This window comes from Pimephales promelas, chromosome 17 (assembly GCF_988280905.1).
Source record: "Pimephales promelas chromosome 17, fPimPro1.hap1.1, whole genome shotgun sequence".
Lineage (NCBI taxonomy): Eukaryota > Metazoa > Chordata > Actinopteri > Cypriniformes > Leuciscidae > Pimephales > Pimephales promelas.
Window position 1 is genome coordinate 22,202,571 of NC_142785.1, and position 15,455 is coordinate 22,218,025.

General features: G+C 37.0%; 1 protein-coding gene across 4 annotated transcripts; it reads left to right on the plus strand.

Moving 5' to 3' along the window:
* The first annotated feature begins 4 nt into the window (after positions 1-4).
* Positions 5-14,530, plus strand: ttll6 (tubulin tyrosine ligase-like family, member 6). Of its 4 annotated transcripts, none has more exons than XM_089122175.1 (16): positions 5-153; positions 4,017-4,160; positions 5,829-5,978; positions 6,747-6,784; positions 6,880-6,998; positions 7,091-7,221; positions 7,334-7,490; positions 7,744-7,887; positions 9,057-9,142; positions 9,233-9,458; positions 9,597-9,775; positions 11,828-12,016; positions 12,105-12,249; positions 12,424-12,663; positions 13,485-13,767; positions 13,861-14,530. In XM_089122175.1, exons 3-16 carry the CDS (start codon positions 5,830-5,832, stop codon positions 14,103-14,105), a joined length of 2,331 nt encoding a protein of 776 aa, XP_088978301.1. In that variant the 5' UTR covers positions 5-153; positions 4,017-4,160; position 5,829; the 3' UTR covers positions 14,106-14,530. The 4 variants fall into 4 exon arrangements, with proteins under 4 accessions (XP_088978301.1, XP_088978303.1, XP_088978304.1 ...); XM_089122177.1 differs by having other exon boundaries at positions 12,424-12,564; XM_089122178.1 differs by lacking the exon at positions 4,017-4,160 and having other exon boundaries at positions 28-153; positions 6,712-6,784.
* The last annotated feature ends 925 nt before the right edge of the window (positions 14,531-15,455 follow it).

The following is a 15,455-nucleotide window of genomic DNA, read 5'->3' on the forward strand; positions in this document are numbered from 1 at the left end:
TGTCCCCTTGACCTCGTGCTCTCATTTCGTTTTGAGAGCACTTGGCAACATTGTAAGCATGAGAAAACCCAATGGCATTTCCTTTTGAACAGCCAATGCAATCCGCGATACCACTCTGAAACCATTGCGCATTTCTGACAAAAACAGCAACAGGTACGTACTTTAATTCCACCGGACCCATTGAGTTTATTCCCTGTATTTATTTAAGAATATTAGCCAGCTAGCTAGCTAACCTGCTTTTGAAACGCGTTCTGTTGCCATGGCAATTGTACAGTGAAAGTTGTGCGCAGACTTAAAAAAATATTATTAAACTACCTTTTTACAAGCCAAGCTAAACCAAAATAATGGCGTACTTGATTCCTTGCGATGCAAGTCTGCACACAACTTTCATATAACGCCCTAAAGTAGTTTAGATTGTTTAATTCTGAAGTCTATATAGTTAAACTATGGTTACAGTTTGTGTTAGCTTAGCTAAATATCCAAGTAACATATTAATTTAGGGTGAACTGGAAAAAGGAAAGATTATTGCTTTCTGCTTCTTGAAATGTAACTACAGCACAGCATCTGTTCTTCATGTGATAATTCACACTATTTAAAATTAAAGAGATGGATTCTCATGCCAAACATGGCCAAAGTTTCGGTTTGGTACAAGTTTCGGCTGTTTTTTTTTTTTTCCGAGAGTCTAGACGAGAGTGGCACTCCTTACACTCACCTAAAGGATTATTAGGAAAACCATACTACTGTGTTTTTTATGTGTTTGACCCCCCTTCGCCTTCAAAAACTGCCTTAATTATATGTGGCAAGATTCAACAAGGTGCTGAAAGCATTCTTTAGAAATGATGGCCCATTTTGATAGGATAGCATCTTGCAGTTGATGGAGAATTATGGGATGCACATCCAGGGCATAAAGCTCCCGTTCCACCACATACCAAAGATGCTCTATTCATTGGGTTGAGATCTGGTGACTGTGGGGGCTATTTTAGTGCAGTGAACTCATTGTCATTTTCAAGAAACCAGTTTGAAATGATTCGAGCTTTGTGACATGGTGCATTATGTAGCTGGAAGTAGCCATCAGAGGATATGGTGGCCATAAAGGGATGGACATGGTCAGAAACAATGCTCAGGCAGGCTGAAAACATCCCCCACACCATTACACCACCACCAGCAGCCTGCACAGTGGTAACAGACATGATTGGTCCATGTTCTTATTCTGTTTACGCCAAATTCTGACTCTACCATCTGAATGTCTCTGCAGAAATCAAGACTTCTCAGACCAGGCAACATTTTTCCAGTCTTCAACTGTCCAATTTTGGTGAGCTCTGGCAAATTGTAGCCTCTTTTTCCTTTTTGTTGTGGAGATGAGTGGTACCCGGTGGGGTCTTCTGCTGTTGTAGCCCATCCGCCTGAAGGTTGTGCGTGTTGTGGCTTCACAAATGATGCATACCTCGGTTTACTTTACTTCTATCAGCTTGAATCAGTCAGCCCATTCTCCTCTGACCTCCAGCATCAACAAGTCATTTTCGCCCACAGGACTGCCACATACTGGATGTTTTTCCCTTTTCACACCATTCTTTGTAAACCCTAGAAATGGTTGTGCGTGAAAATCCCAGTAACTGAGCAGATTGTGAAATACTCAGACCGGTCCGTCTGGCACCAACAGCCATGCCACACTCAGAATTGCTTAAATCACCTTTCTTTCCCATTCTGATATTCAGTTTGGAGTTCATGAGCTTGTCTTGACCAACTGCCATGATATTGGTTGATTAGATAATTGCATTAATGAGAAATTGAACAGGTGTTCCTAATAATCCTTTAGGTGAGTGCATATGAGTATTTCTTTTGGAAAAGCACACCCGCGCACACATCGACCAGAGGAGAACGAGATTGCGTACATCAACGTGCTTCAACAGGAAATCATCGGCAGTGCTGCTTAGGATTTGTTCAAGAATGTTTTAAATACATTTGTATAGCTGGCCATTGTAGGTGTCTGTTTGTTTTGTAAAACAAACACATGCCCTCATATACCAGAAATAAACACACAAATGTTGTAAGTTATAACTCGCGCATGAGTTGGCATCAAATTACACTTCCCACATGTACACCTTAAAAATAAAAAAAACATAAAGTAAAAATTATTGATTTACAAAAACCGCTAAGCAAATGTTAGTTAAATACAGTTCCAGTACATACCACATACAGACTACTGCTACTGCTCGTATTTTGATTTCGTCTGTATTTGATTCGGGATCATAAATGTGTGGCTGAATTTGATTGTCAGCCATGGTTTCTTTTGGGATGTGTCAGCTTCCAGACGATTTTAACGCAAAAGCTTCGCGCTCTCCTAATTATTTAGCTCCACCCACACGGCACACCTTTTATAGAATTTAAAAGCAATTAAAGACATTTTAAGAGAACTTTGGGCAAATGGCTAAAAAAATCATACTGTAACTTTTAAGATGATTTAATGAATGATCACTTTACACGGAACATTACGACATGGAAAATTACGTCACGGTACGTCATAATCGAATCGTCATGAGCTCAGGAACCAGGGGGGAAAATAATTTTGTCGATAGGCCATACGGTTCTTTTACGGTTAAGTTATTACCATACGGTTAAGCCATACGGTTAAGTTATTTGCATAATTTGAGTGAAAATTTGGACAGGTGGTGGCGCCAGAAGCAATGAGTTAGAGACACCAAAATTGGTGTATTTAATGTTGGGACTGTCCTCTATTAGAATGTCAAACCAAAACAACTTTCCCACAAATGGTCCTATGGGCAGCCATAGACACCCAGTCGGAAGAAGAACGAAGAAGACGAATACTAAAGAACCGGAACAGATACAATAGGTATCTCCGCACCTTCGGTGCTTGGCCCCCTGATTATGAGTTTAAAGGGTTAGTTCACCCAAAAATGAAAATTCTGTCAGTATTTACTCACCCTCATGTTGTTCCAACCCCGTAAGACCTTCGTTCATCTTCGGAACACAAATTAAGATATTTAAGATATTAAGATCGCTCCTGCATACAGTCCATAGGCTTCTTGAGGGACTGGCTCTTGCTGTCCTCGAAAAGTCATTAAAGACATCGTTAAAATAGTCCAAGTGACTACAGGGGCTCAATCTTAAGTTTATCAAACGACGAGAACACTTTTGTGCGCAAAAAAACAACAAAAATAACGACTTTATTTCAACTATTCGTTTATTTCTCCCTCTGCGCGAGTCAGGTTACTAGTTTAATACTGAAGCTTCTGTTATTGTACGTCACACGCATCACACACACATGACCAGCGTCGGCCAATAGTGAGCCTACGTGTGACGTAGCTCTACGCAATCACACTACGTTAACTGACTTACAGGCTCATGGAGAAGGAAGTGAATAGTTGAAATAAAGTCGTTATTTTTGTTGTTTTTTTGCGCACAAAAGTGTTCTTGTCGTTTGATAAACTTAAGATTGAGCCCCTGTAGTCACTTGGACTATTTTAACGATGTCTTTAATGACTTTTCAGGGACAGCAAGAGCCAGTCCCTCAAGAAGCCTATGGACTGTATGCAGGAGCGATCTTAATATCTTAAATATCTTAATTTGTGTTCCGAAGATGAACGAAAGTCTTACGGGGTTGGAACAACGTGAGGGTGAGTAAATACTGAAAAAAATCATTTTTGGGTGAACTAACCCTTTAAATTGATGTCCTTATTACATAAACTTACCATCTTATTTCAAAGACTTTATTGTTGCAAATCCCAGTATAGTGTAACCATCAGCTTCTTTTTACACATGTAATATTTGTTCCAGGAACCAAGCACTTATCTCATCACATTTGACAAGTAGGGATTGTCTTTCTTCTCTGATTCTTGCTCGCCTCTTGGCCTTCATTTTCATGTTCATGTATCAGGTTTAGGTTTCCTGTGTTTCTAATAGGTCACTTGATCTTAAGGTTTCAGTGTGTCACTATGTAAGTATATCCAAGTTGAGCCACCCATCACAGAAGAGGTGAATTTGTTCCTTTTTGTCAGGGATTACGTACCAGTACCCACTCCCAGAGGACAGCTCGGAGCAGGGATGATGATAGCCTTCTACTGGACCGCTAAAGCCAAGTGGTGTGTCTGTGGACAGCAGACTTTTACTTCTTAGAGGTCTGTGAGCTGAAGAGATCACAGGTTGGTGTAAGAGTTGAATCGGATATAAAAATGTGTAGGTTTTATTTGGATAAATTGTTAGTTTTACATATTACATTTGATAAATAAGGCATTGTTTTCCTTCCAACTATTTTTGGATCATGGTGAAATGTTTCTCCTTTAAAAGTTTTTCTCACTGAATAAATAACTGTCTAATAAGTTCGTAGGCCATTTCATTCGAGCTCAGGACCAGGAGGTCATGGTCAGGATAAATTCTCTAGATCAGAATACAGTTACCTCAGGGCTCTGACCTTCTTTCCCTCTGCTGACTGACACTTGCATACAGAAGCACCTTTATCTTCAGTTGGACCGCAATCATGTTGCTTTGTGCATCCTGTGTGGCTATTTATTTTTAAGTCACCATGAAATCAATTGCCAATTATTGTTTCTTGTGAAATATTTCAGTGTTTATTTTAAATGGTTTATCCTCCTTGCACATCATTATTTTTTTAAGTCATGTGCTCTCATAATCTTAAATCAAAATAATTTTCCCTTACGCAGTGACTCTTCTCTGATGTCGAGTTACTGGCGTGAGGGTGGGAAGACCTGTCACTCTCATGGGATCACAGCAATAGGCAATGTTGCGTTCAGGAAGTAAAAACTCTGTTCATTTTCTCTGTATGGTCGGAAGCCGTCAGCCTACATTATTTCAGCCTATTTTTTAAAATAATGCTAATTAACAGTGGAATTACTGGTGAAAAACTACATCAATCATGATGATGTACAGAAAATTACACCAATCAGAGAGTAAGAAAAAGCAACATGCTGCTCCAAAATAGCTCTTTAGCTCCGCCCACTCCGATGAAGCACTGCAAATGACGTAATGGGGTTGATCTCTCGAAATACTGAAATGTTTGTATATATGAATATTTTGCAATAATCTTAAAATGTAATGTTATTATACTTATAATCAACATTTGTAAATGAGTAGTTTTATATTTCTCCATAATTTTTAATTCAATTATGCTGTTCGCAGTACTACAAGTTCAAGGGAATTGTAGTTCTTTCCCTCACAAAAAACGGTAAAGTAGCCTACACAGTGTTTTGTATCTTTTTTTTTTTTTACATCAAATGCTGCTTGGCTTGGTTCATGGCTTATAACTCTTTAACAAAGACTATTTTGGAGAAAAAAAAAATACTTCTGGAACCAGTGGCGGTAAAAAAGGTGGGCACTGTTGCACTTCTATAGCAAAAGACAACAAACCAATAAATTGGCAATGGATCAAGTCAAGTCCCGCCCTATATTCTTTCTTGTTCATGAATAATTTGGATTACATCACAATAAGGAAAATACTTTTGCAACTTCCATTTCATGCCACCTTAAATATTAATGATGTAAATTTATTGGACCCATTAAAATGGCTTAATACTGAAAATATGGTTCACTTTAAATATTAAGTGACCTCAATCATGTTGTTGACAGGTGTGGCACTCCACTATGGAGAGAAACGGGGACAGAAACATGATGCTAAGCCTTAGTATTTTGCCCTTTACAAGCACACTACCGATAGGGTTGATTAAGTTTCACATTGAAGATGCGACATCACGCAGCAATATTAGATCTTTCAGCTCATAAGTTCTTAAATAGGTGTTTCACTAAATCTCTCAGCCCTCGCTCAGTCTTCATCAAAGTTTTATGTGTGTTCTCAGAATGGGGACACCAGCGGAGCACTCAGTGAGTGAAGTGTCTGATCCAGCCTGGGTGGAGGGAGAAGGCTGGGGAAGTGACACTCAAGCAGAGCCCTGTAACACACCAATCCCTCTGCCTGCAGCGAACAAGAAGAAAAAGAGAAAAAAGAAGTAAGCCATTTATATATTATGGTATTTATATATACTACCAATCAAAAGGTTGGGGTCTGTAAAGTTTTGTTTTTAAAGACATTTTCAGCTGTCATTACCCCAGACTTCAGTGTCACACAGAAAATGTTCTAATTTGCTAATGTTCTTATTTTTAAAACTGATACTTTTTTACTGTCACTTTTGATCAATTCAATGCATTCCTGTTGAATAAAAGTGTGATTTAAAAAAAAAAAAAACTATCTTACTGACTTGAACGTTAGTGTACATAAGATATTAAATCATTGACATTAGTGAATGCATTTGGTAACACAAAATAACACTGAACAATACGTAGCTACATAATTTATTAATTAGGTTAATGTTACTTTCAACATATACATTTTTAACAATTTAAGTTGTATAAATTAACTTTAGAAAATGTATAAGTGGCAAGAAAATCAAGTAATTAATTAATTAATGATGTATAATAAGAAAACATGAATTTACAATGAATGAACTTTAGATTTTTTTGATTAATAAATGCAGTAAAAATGTTGATCATCACTTAGTTCTTGATATCAATTGCATTACCCAGTGTTAATAAATGGAACCTTATTTAGTTGTATTTATTACCTTAAATTATCAGTAACTATAAGCAATATTTGTAGGTATGGGGCCTTTGAACAAGATTATTGTAATTGAATGTTGTGTAAAAGTTAAAAAGGGAGTTTTTCAATTCCTGAACAATGCACAGGTCTGTCTCTTGGTCCTCTTCTTCTTTTTCAGATGACTGTGGATAAATCTCACCAATTGCAAATATGAAAGTGGTGGGTTTTTTTACTCCAAACAGTTGTTGATATAGTCTCAAAATTAACTGTATTATTAAAGCCTTGAGTAATGGTATGTTTGTTTGTTTTTTAAGTGCGCCGTGCTGCTCGCAGATATGGGCTACGAGAGGCTGCAGAAGGAGAAGACTGGACCCTGTTTTGGACTGACTGCTCTGTCTCACTTGACAGGGTCATGGACATGAAGCGTTACCAGGTGTTTGCTGTCAAACATAATTCTTCTCTTGTTTATTGTCCTGTTTGTTGTAACGCTGTGGTTAACAAGATGCTTAAATTCTCCCCAAACAGAAAATCAACCATTTTCCTGGCATGAATGAAATCTGCAGGAAGGATTTACTCGCACGTAATATGAACCGTATGCTGAAACTCTTCCCGAAAGAGTACAACATCTTTCCTCGCACATGGTGCCTCCCTGCAGAGTGAGTCGATTCGAGTCCAATCATACATTCGAGTCATGATACAGATCTTTTAATTAGCATAAATTGGAAGTTTTAATCGTTTCCCTTTCCTCACTCTCTCTATGTCCTTCAGTTATAGTGACTTCCAAGCCTACACCAGAGCCAAAAAGCACAAAACGTATATCTGCAAGCCAGACTCAGGTTGCCAAGGTCGTGGTATCTTTCTTACCAAATCCAACAAGGATATTCGGCCAGGTGAACACATGATTTGCCAGGTGTATATATCCAAGGTAACAAAATATTTATAAAGTCACAGTTACAACAAGAAGCCCCTCTGTCATAATACTAATATCCAATTAGATTCAAAACAAAGTTGCATTTTATTTTACAGTACATGTACTTACAGTGTGCATACGTAGTATGTACATGGATGACAGGACTGTAAAGTAAAGTGCTACCCAAAATAAATAAATAAATATTATTATAAATAGGCACTGATAAAATATCTTCCATTTATTATATAATTAATCTTTGTTTCAACAGCCGTTCATCGTTGATGGGTTCAAGTTTGACCTGCGCATTTATGTGCTAGTGACCAGCTGTGACCCCCTCGGCGTCTTCATGTACAACGAGGGATTAGTCCGTTTCTGCACCACTGAATATAATGAGCCTACTGGCAGCAATTTGGTGAGAGGGGCTTTTAAAATAGTAAATAAACTTAAAACAGATGCATGCATTTTAGTAGTAAGTATTGCTTAAATCACACTGGTTCATAGAAGATTGCTTGTAATGAAATGCTGACTTCAAACCAGTGGTTAATGGGGGTTACGCGAAGCAAACTTCTGTATTCTGAAAAATAGGTCGCACTGCTACAGGTTCAGGTCTTTTTTTTGTGTTTTGTGTTTTACTCAAATACCTTTGAAGGAGAGACCAAAGATGAGCATAACCAATGTGTATCGCATATGCAGATTGATATCTAAAAGATATATTATGTATATTATATAAGACTTTTGTTCATCTTTGGAACACAAAGGACTTTTTTTTTTTTGATGAAATCTGAGAGCTTTCTGTGTCTATTCAGACAGCTGTGCAACTACCACTTTGATGCTTCAAAAAATTCATAATGAGATTGTAAAACTAATCCATATGAATTGTGCGGTTTATTCATATACCTTTATAGAATGAACAGACTGAAGTGCTGGTTTTAACCCTTGAAAAACAAAAAAGTAATTTTTTTCCCCATTAACTTTTTTTTATTTATTTATATATATATATATATATATATATATTTCTATTATTATTAATTTATTTAATTTATTTTATTTATTTATTTAATTAAAAAAAAAAATTATATTATTTATTTATTTATTTATTTTTTCATAAATTTTTCTTTCTTTTTTTTTGTAACCACCTCCTAGTGGACCTCTATATATGCAGGCTATTTGTCACTCAGTTGTTCCCAATCCAATTAGCATCTACAAAAGAGGGAATTGTTTGTTTGAAAAAATATACCCTGAAGAAGGCTGTTTGTGCCGCTACGCGTGGGTTATTTGTTCCCCCACATGTTTTTAAATTTTCTACTATGATATAGCCAGTCCAATAAAGGCTTTTTAATTGTCTAAAGAAGAGTGGCCTGGATTTCCTTTGTCTGACAAAAAAAAGTAATGCTTGAAAAGTCCTTAAAAGCCATGGAATTTAATTTTACAGAATCTTTATGAACCCTGTAGATATCGCTGTCAGTACTTACTACCGTTAACAACGGATGCAAAGAGACCTGTTTTCCTGTTTGTTCATGTGACCGTTGGCATAAAGCCTATTAGACATTTTTATTTGCTTTTCTTTATGCAACTGTACAGGAGGATGTTTGCATGCACTTAACTAACTATGCCATCAACAAACATAGTGAAAACTTTGTACGTGACGAAGATACCGGCAGCAAACGGTAACCTATATGTTCTCACAGAATATGATTTTCTTCAGTTTTTCTTTAAAACTGTATAGGAAACCCTTTTTCCTTTTCACATCTTCATAGGAAACTCTCCAGCTTCAAGAAGCACTTGGAAGCCATGTGCTATGATACTGAGAAGATGTGGAGAGACTTTGAAGACATCATAATTAAGACACTAATATCTGCTCACCCCATTCTCAAACACAATTACCACACCTGCTTCCCCAATCATGCATCTGGCAGTGCCTGTTTTGAGATCCTCGGATTTGATGTGCTACTGGACCATCGACTTAAACCTTGGCTTCTTGAGGTTTGCGCTCCTTTTGAGGCTTATTTTGTATTTAGTAGTTTATACCATTTTTAATTACCTGTGACTTCATTATGTAACAAAATCTATATGAATTGCTTTCATTCTAGCTGAATGCAATCTTTGAACCTGTGTGTTTAGGTCAACCATTCACCTAGCTTCACCACAGACTCCCGTTTAGATCGGGAGGTTAAGGACGGTCTGTTGTATGACACTTTGGTGCTGATTAACTTGGGAGCCTGTGACCGCAGGAAGATCACAGAAGAGGAGAAGCGCCGTGTAAAAGAGAGACTCCAGCAGAACCGCTCTAGAGAGGCCAGGTACAACAATGACCACAGTTGCACTTAAACACAGCACTAGTTAATGGAAGCCTGTTTCCACCATGGAATAAAATGTTAAAAAAGGTAGGCCTAATTGCTACTTTTTATCTCACAATTATACCTTTATATCTCGCAATTTTGAGTTAATCTCGCAATGTCTAAGAATTGCAAGTGCAGAATACACAATTCTAACTTTATTTCTCGCAATTCCAAGTTTATTACTTACAACATACACTCACCTAAAGGATTATTAGGAACCCCTGTTCAATTTCTCATTGATCCAATTATCTAATCAACCAATCACATGGCAGTTGCTTCAATGCATTTAAGGGTGTTGTCCTGGTCAAGACATTCTCCAGAACTCCAAATGAATGTCAGAATGGGGAAGAAAGGTGATTTAGGCATTTTTGAGCGTGGCATGGTTGTTGGTGCCAGACGGGCAGGTCTGAGTATTTCACAATCTGCTGCTGCAGTTACTGAGATTTTCACACACAACCATTTCTTAGGATTAAAAAGAATGGTGTGAAAAGGGAAAAACAGTCAGTGTGCGGCAGTCTTGTGGGCGAAAATGCCTTGTTGATGCTGGAGGTCAGAGGAGAATGGGCCAACTGATTCAAGCTGATAGAAGAGCAACTTTGACTGAAATAACCACTTGTTACAACCAAGGTATGCAGAAAAGCATTTGTGAAGCCACAATACACACAACCTTGAGGCGGATGGGCTACAACAGCAGAAGACCCCACCGGGTACCACTCATCTCCACTACAAATAGGAAAAAGAGGCTACAATTTGCAAGAGCTCACCAAAACTGGACAGTTGAAGACTGGAAAAATGTTGCCTGCTCTGATGAGTCTCAATTTCTGTTCAGATGGTAGAGCCAGAATTTGGCGTTAACATGGATTAGAACATGGATTCATCATGCCTTGTTACCGCTGTGCAGACTGGTGATGGTGGTGGAATGGTGTGGGGTTTTCTTGGCACACTTTAGGCCCCTTAGTGCCAATTAGGCATTGTTTAAATGCCATGGCCTACCTGAGCATTGTTTCTGACCATGTCCATTTATGGCCACCATATACCCATCCTCTGATGGCTACTTCTGAAGGCAGTTCTGAAGGCGAAAGGGCGTCAAACACAGTATTAGGATGGTGTTCCTAATAATTCTTTCATATAATAATTCTTTACTTCAGTTAGCCTAATAGCTGGTTTGATTTGCTTTGAAAGATGATCTTATGGAAAGTACCCCATGCCAATCTCTAGGCGTGGTGGAAGGTGTGTGATGATGTGGGGATAGTTTAATTCCAAAGGCCAAGGGAACTTTATCAGGATGCATATTATCCTGGATCCATGAAATAACTGGCTTTTAAAAATAAAAATCTGCCTGACTCTATGGGAATTTAACATAGGGGTGCCCTGACTTATGCACCCTGTATTTTAAGGAAAAGCATTTATTTATTTATGATACATTATTCATTCACAAAGAAAATTGGTGTCCTTAAAGGTTGGAGTTTTCCTCATTTTTCTAATTAAGGCATTAAGATCAATATCCAAAAGATGATTTTTTTATTCCTCTTTTTAGGCAACTTTAGCATGGGTGCCAAAACTTATTCATACCACTGTGTGTGTGTATATATATATATATATATATATATATATATACAGTATATGTGTATATATATATATATATATATATATATATGCTTCATGGCATTTTTGAGGGGTGTTTTGCGAGTTGTCAAGATATACATTTGTTAGATAGATAAGTGTAGTTCACTCAAAGTCAAATCTTTATTGAAAAGCCTTCAGTTTATATGCTATGTTTGTGCATAAGAAAAAAGTTTTGAATGAACTACGACCTTGATATAGATGAGACATGATAAAAAGAGAAGAAACAAAAATATCTCCATATTTGGTATATCATGCAATGCACTCATGCACAATGGAAAAAAACAGAACAAATTTTGTTAAAAGAAAGAAGACTTTGCAGATATTGTACACTTTGTCTATTAAAAAATCTACATTGTCTATTAAGTGCCAAGCGTGTTGTCTCAAAAGGAATGAGGAGATTCGTCAGTCTCTGGCTGCAAGTATAGAGCAGATGCAGAAATATGAGGCAAAAAACATGGGTGGATTCCGGCGAATCTTCCCTCGGGAAGGAGGAGACCAATACGAAAAGTATTTTCAACACAGCAGCTCTCTCTTCCAGGAAACTGCAGCCTCCAAAGCCAGGGAGGAGTGTGCCAGGTATGCACATACTGCATGTTGTTTTGCAGGAATACATTAAGCTAAATTTAGAAAGAAAAATGTTCAGTCATTATGTGTATACTTATAGGCAGCAGCTGCAGGACTTGCGTCTGAAGCAGGAACAGAAGGAACGGGAAAAGAAAGGATCACGTAAGCAGGATCTTCAAGGTGAATCTGCTGGAGAAAGAGCAAAACCAAAAAGAATTCTGCCTCCTCACCAAAACCCCAAAGCAGTAAGTCATTTTCTTGTGTTTATATGTGTACTTTGATAATGCATTGTTTATTACAAGTTTCTTTGGTTGACTTAACATTGGGTCCTTTGACTTACCACTAGAGGGACCCTGCTGTCTATTTAAAGAACTCATGAATAACTAATGAATTCCTTTCGGTCTTAATGATTTCTTTAGCAACCAACTACGTTAGATCAGAACCCATTGAGGGGAGAGACACCTGTTGCTCTTGACGTAATAGAGGAAGAGGAGGCAGAGAGACTCAGTGAACTTCACCAACGAGAGACTCTGCTGCAGAACATGGGTGTTGTTAACCAGGTGCGCCAGCTACTTCAAAGTGCCAATCATCTTTCTGAACTTATCAAACACTCACATGAACAAGCCAGCTTATCCCGACACTGCAGACATGAACACAAGGTATGTGAACAAAAAAAAAACATATTAAAATCCAACCAAAAATAAAAATATTGTACTTATGTCATTTGAAACCTGCGAGTTGCATGAACTGCTAAGAGTCTTACAAGTTGGTCATCCAATTTTTTTTCTCCAACTTTTTAAAGTTAGTTACATAAAAACGTACATTGGTCTAATTTGATATTGAAAAGTAAGACTGATTACCCCTAACTAACTGCTAGTTAGTCATACTAATTCTTAAGCCACTATGTTTATGCAACTGATCTTGATTGAAATGATCTTCATTGGAGCTCAAAAGCAGATATTTTGAAAAAATATGTGAAATAAAAGTCAATGGGGTCAATGTTATTTTAGTATTATTTACATTCCTGTTTTAGTATTTATGCATATTTTGAATTAGCTTTATTTTTAGACATTTTGTTTTCGTTTTTATTATTTTGCATTAATTTATTTCTATTTAGCTTTATTTCATTTTTATTTTTTATTTTTTAGTTTTAGTAATTTTTGTACTTCAGCTTATTTCAGTTAGTTACCTACGCAAAATTCTCTTTTTTTTAGTTTATGTTTTTCATATTTATATTTTATTTTTAGTTTAGTTTTAGTTAACAGTAACAACACACATTCAATGTTGTTTTCGACCCCAATGACATTTCATTGAATTGACAAAGAAGATTAAAAAAAAAAAAAAAAAAAACCTCTTCAAATTATCTTCTTTTGTGTTTCCACAGAAGAAAGAAAGCAGCTTAGTTTCTCCTCTCTGGATAGACACTATTTTAAACCACCTTTTTTGTCAGTTCTCCTGATAAGTAACTCTTTCTATCCAGTTGGACTCCATTGCAGAGATGTCTTGGAGACAGAAGAACATCTGTACTAACATGCAGCAGGTGTCTACAAAAGCCAAGCCCTGTCTGCAGTGTGTGCATTCCCAACCGCTGCAAAACCGAAAGCCGTGGCCCTCACTGGAACATGGTCTTCTCCAGCCAATCCAGACTGAACTGGGCGGTTTGGCGCACTGTGGAGCAGAAGAGATGTCGGCGTCAAATGCTGAACGACAAGCATCTGCTGGTCAAATGAAAGCTGCTAGTGCTCGGCGGATACCTTTCACAAGTAATTATCTTTTTGAATAGTTACTCCCATATCATAACGCTAATAAGAGATGGTACGTAGAAAATACACCTCTCTTCTTTCTCTGCTTCACAGTTTGCGGGTCTTTCTCTTGGCGTCAGAGCAGTATGAGTTCCTCGTTGGCCGAGTCAAGAGCAAGAGCGTCAATGTTAGGAGTGCCTCCCCTCGTTCCAAGGCGACCACAGGGCGCCGGGATGCTTCGTGACCCCAAATCTCTCTTCGTCATTTCCATCCCTGCTCCTCTTGTCCCAAGACCACACCTCTCACACGCCATTCGAAAGGCCCCTCGCAGAGTCCCCCCACATGATCACAGCCACTGACTCAGGATGATGTGTACAAGCTCATCATAACCAAGTAAATCAATACAATAAATATAGACTAAGGAAACTGTTCAGTGAGATATCAGTATGAGTCAGGAGTACAAGGTGCACGAGAAGGTGTGCATTCATTGTCTGTGTTCCATACTGGAAATGTGAAATTTCGCTCTTTGCTATTTTTTAATATAAACCAATTTCTCAGGTTTGTTAACTTTTTTCTGTAATTGATAACACTGGGCTGGTGCCTGCTGTAGCCTTTTTAATGTTTTTAGCATTAGTTTGAAACAAGCCATAAGTGAATGATTTAAATATAAAATAATGTGAATATACTTTTATACATTCTTTGATTTAATACAGCCTTTGTAAGCTATTTTCACAACTTCGTATCATACTGAGCCAATATGAATAAACATTTCAATGGAACCTTTTATAGTATTTTTTTTTTTTAGTTCTAGCATGCAAATCCTAACTGTTGAAGGAATACATTACTCCAAAATTAAAATTCTAGCATCATTTACCCGCCCTCGTGTTCTTCCAAACCTGGAAACCTTTTATCTTTGTGAAACACAAAAGAAGATCATTTTTGTCCATATAGCCTACAATGGAAGTCAATGGGGTGGGCTACAATGTTGTTTGGACCCCAAAATTCTTCAAAAAAAATTTTTTTAAATGTTATTATGTCCTTCAGAAGGAAGTAAGAGGTCATACAGGTTTGGAACACCATGAAGTTGAATAACTATTTTCATTATTCAATTTTCAGCTGCAAAACAGATTTGATATATTTATCAGACATTCTAAATAAAAGAATTAGCTACAATTGAGCAGGTAAATTCTCCACTTCATGTTTAACAAAAACATAATTAAAAGATTTGTATACTAGGAAAACATCATAATGTATTTTTTTAAAATGTTTTGGTCATAAATAAAAAAGACGCACAAAGTTCAATCATACAAAAATACGGGTAATGTCACAAGTCAGATTGCTATAAACTTTACACTTAAAAAGGCCTTTATAATGTATTATTAAATTATTATTATTTTTATTTCGGCCCAGTTATAATTTAACAAAAAGTAAAAAATAAAATCTAATTCAATTATTACGTCTATATCGAATGTGAATGTGATTTCCTTTATCGCACGTTAAAGCAAATTGCTTGCCGAATTCATCTCATTGCTCAATAGCCCTATAGTTATTTATTTATTTATTTTTATTTTTTTGTCCTGTCTGGCTAATCAATGAGTTCAGATATGGAAAGTTTCTTTATTCCTTTTTAAATACATTTGGCTTCAATCATACACACCAGATTAGTTCGTATTTTAAAGCTATATTCTGACAGAAAGACTAATAATAAA